Raw genomic sequence first — 13,681 nt, forward strand, 5'->3', positions numbered from 1 at the left:
GCCCACAAGTGAGCAACCTCACTCTATTAGAGCTGCTGAATAAAACAGATAGGCAAAACTACTCGGCAAGATAGTTTCAGGGTCAGGTATAGGGGAAGTCCCTGAGGAAGCAGTTAGATGTTTGTTATATTAAAATACTGGAGTATGTGCTCACTTTTTCAGCAGCCCGTGTACCAGTTTTTTGTTTTTGTTTTTTTTTCACTTGAAAAGCAAAATGACAGTCTTGTTTTTAGAGAAATTTTAACAAAATTCATTGATGTTTGCACTTAAAACAAGAACCAAATATTTTCCAATGAGATAAGAAAAATACCCATCATTCAAAGGAAAAATTATTATTACAATTTACTTTCATGGTTCTGTTCTGTTCTGTTTTGTTTTCCTTGTCACTGTTTGCCTGAGTTCACGTTTCATTGTTTGTTGCTATGGTTTCTGATTAGATACGCACCTGTTCCTTGTTTCGTTGATCATCATCCCTGTGTTTATAAGCTTTCAGAGTTTTGGGTAGTGTAGTTGAAATCAAACTGATTTTTGGCTTCTACAGAAGCATATGCTATCACTTAACATCCTTAGAGCTCATGGTAAGTTTTTGAAATGACTTATTGTATGCCTAATTAGTTAATGTTTATCTTCAGAGAATGCAGATCACATGGAAAACAATAGTCCAAACCATTCAACAACACACTAACATTTACAGATTTAGTCCTGGGCCTTGACAGGTTGGCAGAGAAAGAGAGCGAGAGACAGAGAACAAAAGGAACAGGCAGGAAGGGAGAGAGAGAGAGAGTTGGGTGATCCATCATGGTGAAGTCAGCTGTCCGGTGCTGCCTTCTCACAGGTCAGCCGATCGAAGGCACCACAGCCCTCACTTTATTACTGCTCACCCAACAATAATTGAGTCACCACAAGGGGGAAGAGGCAGCCAAAGCAGCATAAGGAAAGAGGGCATAGAGATAGCGAACATGGAAAAGGTAAATGAGAAATAATTTCTCTGTGTAGCTATATATGTCCGGTTGGTTGTCGAGACAAGGTTGGTGTTAGCAGATGGATTTTACCCTGATATCCTCAAGTACTTGAGGTTGTACGCCTCTCTTTCTCTCTCTTTCTCTCTGTCTTCCCCTCCCTTTTCTGTCCCTCCTCCTCTCGTTCAAACCCTCTCAGCGAGATATTAACAGCGTCGGCTACTGCGCCCAGCCACTCATTTCAGCACTATTGATTTTGCCCTTTATTGAGGCAATAACAGTTTGTTGACGGCACTTCTCTAAACTGCTGGACTCAATCACAGGTGAGGGCCAAGTGTGGAACACGGCAGGTTAACTTGTTTCTCTCAGTCCTTGAACAAGCATGCTACTATGTTATCCAGGCCAGCAAATTTATTACGCAGCGATGGTTCAACAAGATGTTTTTTTCTGTGATATTTTGGAAAAATCTCTTGTAATAACAAGATTACTGGTGATAGTGAGAATATTTAATTTCAAACCAAGAGTTCATGCCTCCTGATAGTCTAAATATCGTATAAAACTGAGTGTTGCAATAATACCATATTAATGTATTTTCATACTTTCATGATTAAAACATACTTGAGCTGTACATTTAAAGTATATATATATATATATATATATATATATATATATATATATATAATATGTGTGTGTGTATATATATATATGTGTGTGTGTTTATATATGTGTGTATATATATATATGTGTGTGTGTTTATATATATATGTGTGTATATATATGTATATATATGTATGTGTGTATATATATATACATATGTGTGTGTGTATATATATATATATATATATATATATATATATATATATATATATATATATATATATATATATGTGTATGTATAATATGCACAAACACACAAATATGTATTTTTATGTGTGTTATGGGTAGTGTTTTATATGATGGCTATATAAAGGTAGATATAGTCAAACCAAAATTTATTCAGACAGCTTGAACATTTCATTCATTCAGTTTATTCACTATAGTTTTAAAAAAATGGTATTAAAATATGACAAGATCTCAGAGTTAAACTGTGTCAGAAAAATTGTGTCAGATAACACTTAAGCAAAACATGGTCAGGTCAAAGTGTCTGAATAAGTTTTGGTTCCAAATTTGTATACATTTTACTGGTAGTTCACTGTATGAAGAATGTTTGGGTATAATATGTCACAGTTTACTTTATTTTGCTATCCTCACTTACATAAATGAACTACAGTGTCCTGCACCCACTAGTGAAAATATATCAAAAATGTCTGAACAATTTTTGGTTTGACTGTATATTTATAGTGTTTGTAGGGAATCATTTGAAGGAGAAACTGCATCCCATAATGCACCTGGCCCATATTCAGCACGTCCAGGCTGTGGCCTTGTTTGGTCTCTCTTCATCTCCTCTGTCAGTGTTGTTTCCCACATTTTCCCTGTCACTTCACACCCACCTGATCCCCCTTGGCTAACTCTACAGGGTCCAGAATTCAATTTGTGCTTCCAGGAAAAATGTTTCTGGGTAGCGGTGTAGCATGTTCTTTATACATTAGTGGGAAATCCATAAGACCACTATAAAATATGTGAATATGGATGTAGTTAATTTATTTAATCTGCACAGGTTTATTTAGACCAATGTTTCCCAACCCAAAGCAAGCAAAGTTGGAGATCACTAATCTCACAAACTTTTCTTAAAAAATAGTATTTGTCATACAAGTCATTGAGTAGTATGTGATCCAGACTTTGCAAATTTTTGGTGGCTGCACTACGCAGTCGTATTGTGCAGACTTGGAAAGACAGGTTATTATTGACTTTCAGAGAGTAACCTTTGAGGCCCGGAGAGAATATGAATTATGCAATGAAGTCACATTAGTTAAAGAGCACAGTGACTGATATTTATGATGGGCAGATATTGATGGAGGAAAGACATGGAGGAGGGGGAGATTGGGAAAGGAAGACTAAGGATATTTGATTTTGCATTAGATAAGCACGGTGGTTAAGCCACTATGTTGAGAAATACATTTGACAGAGCAGGCAAACTCAAATCAGTGGAAGTCAAAGAACTGCGCATCAGCTGTGCTCATACACATGGAATGGACATTCTGCTCTAATTCACATGATTCACTGCATCTACACAATGTGATGGCTACCTTCACTCAATGCATTTTACCTCACGCAAAGGTGATTAACACACGTGTGACACCATAAAGTGTACCGTAAAAACTGAACCTGCTGTAGTTCCTCACTTAAATTCAGGAAAATGCATGCAAACATATTAACTGTCATGGATCATAACACCACAAACCATATTTTTGGTGAACCACTGTACTCTTATGCTGCCCGTAACTAACTCTGTCATAAAACTGTCATACATTTACGATTATTACGGTAAAGACACTTTTCTATCAGATTAAAACCTAACACATTGTTCTGGGAACCGTTGCCGTTGTATTGACTCATGGTTGGAGTATCTCATCTCTTACATCAGCGACAAATTGTGCGTTTGAAACTAAAGATTAGATTATTGTCAGGATAAGGAAAGCTCACTATATGATAGCCCTCATTCATCAAAATGGATTGCAGCCTTGGTGGGTATAAACAGCATGACATTACACACCGGTGTGGTTACTGTTTGAGCCAAGCATTTACAGTTATTGCAAACAGATAGAGGCATATGAGTTTGTGTGGTTCGTTTGCACAGATTATATGTACATCACACTTGGATTGGGTGCATTTGGTGCACCCTATATACTAACAGTATACTATGCCCTGTTCTTATATTCTAGAATTTATTTAGAATTCTATTCAAAATTTGTTTTTGAATTTTTGTAGTACAGCTGTCAAGTTGATTAATAATATTAATAATAATTATTAATAATACAAATAATATTTATAATCAGTATTATTATTATTTATTATATTTTTTAAATATATAATGAATAATATAAATAAATATAAATTAAATATAAATAAAAATATATATAAATAAATAAATTTATATTTTATATTTTCCTACCTTAGGAATAATTCAAGGAAATCTGAAGTCTTGATACATTTTTCAAAATTCAATTCAACTTTAATGACAAAATAAACAACAAAACAAAAGTAAAGCGGCAGCCCCTGACAGACATCTGCTGCATAAAACACAAAACAACATAAATAGTCCAGACTTGGTCCTCTCCATTCCTTCACTGTCGTCACTCCTCCTTTTATCCTTCTGGAGCGCTTCTATGAGACTCGAGGCTGGTGTTGCGCACAGGTGACACTCATTAGCAATTGCGCCACTGGCTTAGTTCCTTTCCCATAGCTCTCTGCCCCACCCCATGGCTCTCTGCCCCTTACTACTCTTACCGATACTGCTTATCGATCCGTTACTTTAACGGTATTCTTATCTGTACTTTTTGTTTATATATATATATATATATATATATATATATATAAGAGCTGAATTAACTTTGCTTTATATTATATTGGTGTTTTATATGAGATACAGTAAGAACATGAACAAAGAAACAAAGTAAAACAAACTGACAAATACAATAAAACAAAGATGAATAAAGTGCTTTTATTTGTTCATGTGTTCAGGTAAGTAATATAGGCCTAGCCTATATATGATATCTTAAGTAAAGTAACCAAATGTAAAATAACACTGCATGGTTTTCACAGTATAAATTAATAGATTAATGCCTATTAAAGCTAACTATATTCAGATGAAGAGCTGTAAGTGATTTTCTCTTTGCATTTTGTTGTTGATTAACACTGATGGCACAATCGTCAGAAGGTGACTGCTGTCATTTTAAGACAATAGATATTAACACACATCGGATTTTCCCCCATCTGTTCATGTACACTTACGATATAAACTGAGTTTAAGTAGCTAAACATGCTCCAATCCGGTAATTTTAACATATTTTTGTGTGTATTTGATCGTTTGGACTTTGTACATGTGTAATTTGTCTATTTGCGATACATTTTGGAGCGTGCGCACACAATTCAGCCTGAGGAACAGCATCTCTTGCGCGGATTATTGTGCTTTCAATGTTTTAAAACGTTGATAATAAATATCAAACATTTACTGCAATTTAGCAACAGTAAAGACTGTATTTTACAACAATCGCCGATAATGCTGATTCTGACCTTAAGTTTGGGTTTAGGGAGGAACATGCACATCTGTGAAGAGAATGAAGGTGGTTTTTAATAGTTTTACCTCTTCTTTCTGATCCTTGGAAGCCAACATCGAAATCAAAAATAAAATTAGCTTAATATCACAGGCCTAAAGTGTAAGCAGACGTTTAGTTGTTTAGTTCTCTCCTCCATCATCACCATTAAACAGGGCTTTCATGTGAGCGGCTGTGCTCTAGCTCCTCTGCGTGAGCGTGATCTCTCTTCTGGATTGTGAAAGCAAAAATGCATCATAGACAAATGTCCTAATATTATTGCATACAGACACAGCTGGTGACTCTGGTGAGATAGAATTTGCAAGATAATGTCTATATAGCATAAATGTACGTTTATTTTCTTCATAATTTCTCCAGTACCGATAGCAGAACCGTTAACGTCAGAGCTTATCGATACACCAGTCTTTCAAAATTTAGCCCCGGGGCCAATTTAATACCGGGTTTCGGTACCCATCCCTAATATTGACTCCTAAAAATCTGCTACTCTAATGCAATGTCTTCTTTGCTTTACCAACAAACATTGCTATGCAAATAAATGACATTCATTTTGAATAATCAATTTGCATATCATGTAATTAATTTGATTAAAAATTTTAGTCAGTTGACAGCCTTAGAAACAATTCTGAGATGCTAGAGACTGAAGGCTGTATTTCTTTAAATATTAATATATATAAATGACTTTGTGACTGCACAGCACTACGTGTACGAGACCTCAGTTAAGCTAATAAAATCAGAACCTCCACAAGACCAGCAGTCCATGAGGTCAGAGGAGCAGAGCAGGAAGTATGACATCATCACTCCGCTCCGTTCCACATGAGCGACGATGGTGACCCCGCTGGTATTACTGCTCTAATAGAACATTAGGAGATGATAAAATTGCAAATGAACAAGCACAGGAATAAATTTATCATGTTTTTACAGGCCTGGCTTCCTTGTAAATGTGCAGACGCCATTGCCTTAACATTCCAGATGTGACCCGGGCCTTATTTCATTTTTTTTTTCAGCAGTCCCCTTCCTAATGAATGTATATCATATTACCAGCCACCATAATTTACACACAGGAACAGATTCAATGTCCGGAGCACATTAATGTGCAGGCTGGCCCTTACGGTGCTGCGCTGTGGCTATTTGATATTATATTCTTCAAAACACTATGCCTGGGGTTGTTTGGTTGCCCACATTCGCATTTATACGCGCTTATGTGTTACTATGAGTGTATATATACATCTCAGCTTTCACAGTGATGGAAAACAAAGCTGGAAAACACCTGTCAGGGTGCTAAAGACACTCCGAATGGGTCGAAACGGAGATCGGGTCCTCATAGCTCATGGCTCTGAAGGAGTGGAGAAGGGGGGAGGATGGAGGATAGAGCCCGGGTTATGATGGCTCTGACTGATAGACAGCTATACAGACGCGCAGATCCAAGATCAGGTTTCTTTCCTGTTTACCGCTCCTGGCTCCCTGCTCGGCCCTTACTGGAAGCACTGCTACTCGCCCAGGAAATGGGCTTTGCTTCCAGACACAGGGCCACCACACACAGCCTGTGCTAATAGCATTTATTTGTTTATCTGGACAAACTTTTGGCCCCTTCCTTATTGGATTTGCCCTCTCAACAGATTTCTTCCCCACCCCCCAATATCGTAATGACGGGAGATCGATAGGTAGGGACGAGACCTTCTAACAAAGGAGAGCGAGTGCGAACGCGAACGCGAGAGAAGTAGAGGAGAGTATGAGGTGCCTGTAGAGGTGTACTGGATAAATGACACAGTGCCGGTGCAGCAGGGGACCGAGCCATGGACTAATGCTTCCCATCCCTAATGTTCTTCCTCCATCCCACGAAGAGGAGGGTAAAGGAGAAGAGAGCCCATCGGAGTCACACATCCATACTAAAGCACCACTTTAGGCCTCCCCAGGCTCCCGCGCTTCTCTCAATCACCCAGCCCGAGCCCCGGCGAACGGAGACGGGCGCCTCCCCCGCGAAGCACCCCTAACGAGGGGTTAACGCAGTGCCAGAGCTCCCATTATTGAGTGAATTTAGCACCTTGGACAGCGCACTAAAAATCTTTATTGCTTTGCTGACCCCCTCGTCATGTTCGTGTCTGTGTGTTGCGTCTGGGGCCGCCGGTGGGAGGCGGAGGGGGCTGATTGAAAGGCAATATGTCGGCTGGCAGGCAGGCACACATGCTCGGGGGCTTGTTCGCAGCGAGGGTTACACGCCGAGGGTGAGAACAATTTTCTGGTTGTCGCACTGCGAGCTTATTTCCTCAGCACCAGCACATTAACTTTTAAAAAGGGTTCCACTGGAGCTTCAGGGTTTAAAAAAAAAAAAAAACGAACAGAAGATGAGGGCTTGGAAGAAAGGAAATGAATACACAGTGTAAAGAACACTGTAAATAAATGTTTAATGTGTGAAAAGGTTGGTAATAAATAGGTTTTTGGTTATGGAAGTGAAAGTCGATTACCTGGAAGGAAAATAGCATTACTGTAGCCCATGCCTCCCGCGGAGCGGTCGTTTGCATGTACTAACATGCATGTATTTGCTTTAAATGTGTTTGTATTCATGTATTATACATGGAATTGGTGGCAGGGCTGTTGGTAGGAAGTGCTAGATGAAGTACAGGGGCTGTTAAGGTGTTTTCTAAGACATATCCCCTCTGCAAATGGTAGTGTAGGGGAGTTGTGGTCAGGACTATTGGCTAGCAATCCAAAGGTCACATGTTCAAACCCTGTCAGGGGCGAACTATGAACTGAAGGTCCCCTGTTAGCATTGTGCCCTTTAGCGAAGCACTTAACCTGATATTGTTCTAAAGGGACTGATCCTGTAGTAATTGTACTGTAAGTCTATTTGTATCGGTCGAGTAGCAAAATAGACTAGAAAAATGTAATGCTTTGGTTCATTAAATCACACTTTTAAAAAATCTTTCTTTGTAAATATCCTTAAAATGTTCAGTTTCATAAAATAATGGCATGTTTTTAAAGACTTTTTTCAGACAGTATGTCTTGAAATATGTTTTTTTTTTAAGCCATATATATTGTCTGAAAATTTGTAAGACAATTTCTGTCAGATCTAGTCATCGATATCATGTTTTGTTAATTTGAAATCATGAGAAATGGAAAGCTAAAGTGCCACCTTATAATATTTCTGTCTTACAGGAGGTGATTCTGAAGAGGGCAGCAGACCTGGTAGAAGCTCTGTACGGGATGCCACACAATAATCAGGTAAGATTCAAGTAAACATGACAAGACTTAAGACCATAAACATTCTAGATGCACAGGGCCTCATGATTCATAAATATTTTGTGACTAAAATATATACTAAATTTACATTTTAGAACCGACTGGAACCACACATACATAAATATCACATTCTCCTGTTGACCTAGATGTTAAGCCAGTTTTATAAATGAATAAATTACAAATAAGGAAAAATAGTTGAAATTCTGCACATCCTTTTAGTCAAAAGTGCAAGCGCACAATAGTGTGCAAATTGTATTATTAGGGTTAAGATTGTGATGTAGTATAGATGTGGTTTAATTGAGCATTACAGATAAGCATTTGTTCCCAGTTGAGGCCATTTCAGAGCTTTAAGGCCATAGACTCATTCTCTAATATTCCCTAACATATTTCCTCAACATAAATCCCCCAACGCAATTCCTCCAGAGCGCTCTCTCATTGGTTTGAAGGACCACAAGGGCATCTTCAATGTTAGATCAGTTATGAACTGCGAGTGAGGGCATATGCTCATCGATTGCTGAGCTGAGCATGAGTGCAGTGATGCTGAATTATTTAGGCTGGGCAGTGGATGGAGCATGACTCCAGTCATCAACCCACTCAGAGAGTTCTCTCTCAGGAACCCCTATCCCCCCAACCTCCACACAGTCCTGTCATCTTTATGAGGGTGAATTATGAGACCAAAATGTGCAGCCCTACTCCCCCTCCACCCCAAACTACTGTGTTTTGCTCTCTATCTAGACTGACTGGCAGATAAAAAAAAAACCTCTTTGAAATTTATATTGATTCTAAGATCTTCTAGATTTGGTTCTTTAGTATTAACAATATATTGACCCTCTTATTCACTGATTTATATGATCATATTTGAATAGGTGGCAACACATGAGTTGCCTGTGCATAGGTTTAATTTTTTAAGAAAACTTTTAAATTACTAAACAGTAAGGTGCATTGATAAAATGAATATATTTGGGGTTTTTAAATTGTTTCATAATATTTTATAAAAGTATAAATTTTGCTGTTATTTTTTATATTATTTATTTATTAGTATTATAATTTTATTTGTATGTATTCGTTGGGTTATATATTATTTTTAATGCATTTTATTGTGATATTATTTTGTTGTAAAATGATTATTCAGTCAAACCATTATTTATACTGTATTATTATTTGAAGGAGGGTGGTTTTTTTGTTTGTTTGTTTGTTTTTTTCAGGCAGTTGTTGGCTTACTAATATCCTTCTAATCATGGCATTGGTTCATATCTTTGTTGATCCTCACAGGAGATCATTCTAAAAAGAGCAGCGGATATCGCAGAGGCGCTTTACAACGTCCCACGTGGTCACAACCAGCTGCCAGGTCTGGCCAACAGCTCAGTCCATACTGGCATGATGGGAGTCAACTCCTTCCACAGCCAGCTCGCTGTCAATGTGTCTGAGTCCACACAAGCAGCCAATCAGGGTGAGCAGAGATTACATCAATTTAAATACCTCAAGATTTTTTGGCCATTCACAAAACACAGAGACCGAGATTAATCCTAGACTACTATGATTGAATATGAGAGTTTGTGCTTGCGTGTGTATGCACACAAAGAGAAATATCTAGAAAGACTAAGCAGTGAATTCACTTTTACATGTAGTATTTTAGTACAAACCCCTGTGTTTTATTCACTAAACACCCGTAAACCAGTTGAACCAGGTGCTAAATGTGCTGAAATATTGCTGCAGTGTATTTAATAAGTCATTGTCAGTCTTTCCATCACAAACACCCCTCTTTTCTACTTAAGAGTCAAGTCAAAGTCAAGTCAAATTTATTTATATAGCGCTTTTACAATTGGTAATTGTTTCAAAGCAGCTTTACATAGTAGAAGCACAGAAAAAAAGGGAAGTGGTTAAAACTGTACAAACAAGCGTGGTAATATGTAACATATACAAGATGGTGCTACATTAAGCCAATGTCGGCTGACTTCCAGGGGTGGAAAAAACCCCCTAGGAGAAAAACCCAGCGTGCTAGCACTGGGAAACAAGTCCTAGGACGGAAACAACCCCTTGGCAGATCTATAAATGTAAATGTATATGGAGATCAAAATCTGAATTGTACATTTTTATTATAGAGATTAAAAATCGATTATATATAAATATATGCAAGCGGATACGGGGATCCTGGGCTACGTTGTAGTCAGGTCCAGACGCAGGTTCTCCATCTGACCTGGATACGGCCTGGATCCAGCACCCGGCAAACCTCAGGATAAGCAGAGAGACAGATATTAGCGTAGATGCCATTCTTGTTCTGATGTACAGGTATATCTAGTGTTATAGGAAATGTTCTCGGTTCCGGCCGACCTAATTATTGCAGCGTAACAATCCTTTAACGGATTTGAAAAATGTTAATGTATTGATGATGTGTTATGTGTATGCAAGAGCAAAGAGATGTGTTTTTAGTCTAGATTTAAACTGACAGAGTGTGTCTGCTTCCCGAACAATGCTAGGAAGATTGTTCCAGAGTTTAGGTGCTAAATAGGAAAATGATCTGCCGCCTTCAGTTGATTTTGATATTCTGGGTATTATCAACTGGCCTAAATTCTGAGATCGCAATAAACGTGAAGGACTATAATGCATTAAGAGCTCACTTAGGTACTGGGGAGCTAAACCATTTAGAGCTTTATAAGTAAGTAGCAAGATTTTAAAATCTATACGATGTTTAATAGGGAGCCAATGTAATGTTGACAGAACTGGGCTAATATGGTCATACTTTCTGGTTCTAGTAAGAACTCTAGCTGCCGCATTTTGAACCAACTGTAGTTTGTTTAAAAGCCGAGCAGAACAATCACCCAGTAGAGCGTTACAATAATCTAGTCTTGAGGTCATGAATGCATGAACCAACTGTTCCGCATTTGTCATTGAGAGCATATGTCGTAATTTAGATATATTTTTTAGATGGAAGAAGGCGGTTTTACAGATACTAGAAACATGACTTTCAAATGAAAGTCATGTTTCTAGTATCTGTGAGTGATTCTGTACAGTCCCAGTAAAGTGTGCCACGGTAGTCTGCTGCGTGGGGAAGTGGGTGAAAACTAGTGAGATAGACAGCATGCAGACAGATACAACCGTTCAGCAATGTGCCCTGAACCTCCCGGCTCCTTTGCCTCAGCATTCCTTGGCCTCTGTGACAGTGAATGATTTGTGTTAAGTCAGCAGTAATGTATCAGTCGTCTAAAGAAAGGGAGAATGAATAGTAAGCAGTGCAGAGATGAGCGCTGCCTTTGTACCAGACAGCGGGGACTCCTGGAGCGAGAACTTCCTGCTGCTTTCACCCATGTCAGCGTTTAATGTATATTTATAGTCCATATCCTCCTTCTGTCCTCTCTGTCTCCGTATGCTACTGACACACAGATCATTTTTTAAGGAATAGTTCACCCCAAAAATGAAATTTGTCATCATTCATTCACCCTCATGTCATTCCACACCTGTATGACTTTCTTCCTACTGTGTAACAAAAAAGGAGATATTCAGCAGAATACTCACGGTGTTCTTTTCTATACAATGAAAGTCAATGGAGACCGAAAGCTGATTCTGTTTGTTTCTTTATTTATTCTATCTTTGTATTTTCTATGTCATGTTTGGCTCCTCTCAGTCCTATGTGTGTGTGTTTTAGGTTTCAGTCGAAACACAAGCAGCGTATCCCCTCACGGTTACGTACCCAGCACGACACCCCAGCAGAGTAGCTACAGTACCGTCTCTACCAGTATGAATGGATATGGAAACACAGGCATGACCACGCTGGGAGGATCGCCCAACTTCCTCAACGGCTCTGCTGCCAACTCTCCTTATGCCAGTGAGTTCTGACCTTCTCTAACCCCTTTTGAGTCATTTGCATATAAGTATGAGCATTCACATACAGTCAAACCAAAATGTATTCAGACACCTTGAGCATTTAATTAATTAATACAGTCTATTCACTATAGTTTAAAAAAATGGTAATAAAATATGACAAGATCTCAGAGTTAAACTGTGTCAGAACAAAATTAATCTTAATTATGTCAGATAACACTTAAGCAAAACATGGTCAGGTCAAAGTGTCTGAATAATTTTTGGTTCCAAATTTTTTACCGGTTTTACTAGTAGTTCACTTATTATACCCAGAATTTTTGGGTATAATATGTCGCAGTTTACTTTATTTTGCTATAATCACTTACATAAAAATATTTCTATTTCTATTTTAAATAAATGCTGCACTTTTGAACTGTTCATCAAAGAATCCTGAGAAAAATGTATCAAGGTTTCCAACATTTGTTGGAAACCTTGATTTCTGTTTTCAACATTTATAATAAGAAGAAATGTTTCTCGAGCACCAAATCAGTATATTAGAATGATTTTTGAAGGATCATGCGACACTGAAGTCTGGAGTAATGATGCTGAAAATTTTGCTTAATAAATTATAATATAAATTAGGGCTGACCGATATATCGCATGCGATTGTCACACACATTTCGTCAGTAAAGCCGGTTCCCTGATTACTGCAAAATCGCCATCACCTACTTTCAAATGGAGCGGCATTTAATAGACAGAGACGTAGATCACTGACAAGCCACGCAATATCGCGTTCATATCGCAGATGAATCGCCTTCGATATTTGAACACGATATTGCGTGGCTTGTCAGTGATCTACGGCTCTGTCTATTAAACGCCGCTCCATTTGAAAGCAGGTGATGGCGATTTAGCGGCAATCAGGGAACCGGCTTTACTGACTAAATGCGCGTGACAATCGCATGTGATATATCGGTCAGCCCTAATATAAATTATATTCACACATAACTGTTACTTTAAATTATATTTCACAACATTACTGTTTTACTATATTTTTGATCAAATAAATGCTGCCTTGGTGAGCATAAAAGGCTTCTTTCAAAAACATTTTAAAAATAGTACCGACCCCAAATGTTTGAACTGTAGTATATATATGTGTATATATAATATCCAAGCTGGTCCTTGCATGCTAAACATAAACTGTAGTAAAATTAACACATCTTATGCCTGTATCATATTTCACTCAGACCACCAAGTGCGCCAGTCCTGCCACAGGAGCCCCCTCTAAAATATTAGATGCCCCTTGGCTAGAGACATAAGTCAGCTATTAATGTGTGTGTCTCTTTAAGAGTAGAAATATAATCCCAGCCACTCTTTTCTTCAGTCATGATCAGACGCTGTCTATAATGCTTAGCCATTCGTATAACACCAATCTTCTCGCACAGCTTCTAAATTAAAGCGTCTTAATTAAATCAA

At 38.1% G+C, this 13,681-nt stretch overlaps 1 protein-coding gene across 4 annotated transcripts in view; it reads left to right on the plus strand.

Moving 5' to 3' along the window:
• Window positions 1–13,681, plus strand: part of ebf1a (EBF transcription factor 1a) — a 135,799-nt gene that overhangs the window by 113,992 nt on the left and 8,126 nt on the right. For all 4 annotated transcript variants that reach the window (XM_067387729.1, XM_067387737.1, XM_067387715.1 and 1 more), the window contains exons 12-14: window positions 8,327–8,392; window positions 9,683–9,860; window positions 12,054–12,233. In XM_067387729.1, coding sequence (XP_067243830.1) covers window positions 8,327–8,392; window positions 9,683–9,860; window positions 12,054–12,233 — 424 coding nt within the window. The remainder of the gene's footprint in view (window positions 1–8,326; window positions 8,393–9,682; window positions 9,861–12,053; window positions 12,234–13,681) is intronic.

Source organism: Chanodichthys erythropterus, chromosome 1 (genome assembly GCF_024489055.1).
Source record: "Chanodichthys erythropterus isolate Z2021 chromosome 1, ASM2448905v1, whole genome shotgun sequence".
In the NCBI taxonomy this organism is placed as follows: Eukaryota; Metazoa; Chordata; class Actinopteri; order Cypriniformes; family Xenocyprididae; genus Chanodichthys; species Chanodichthys erythropterus.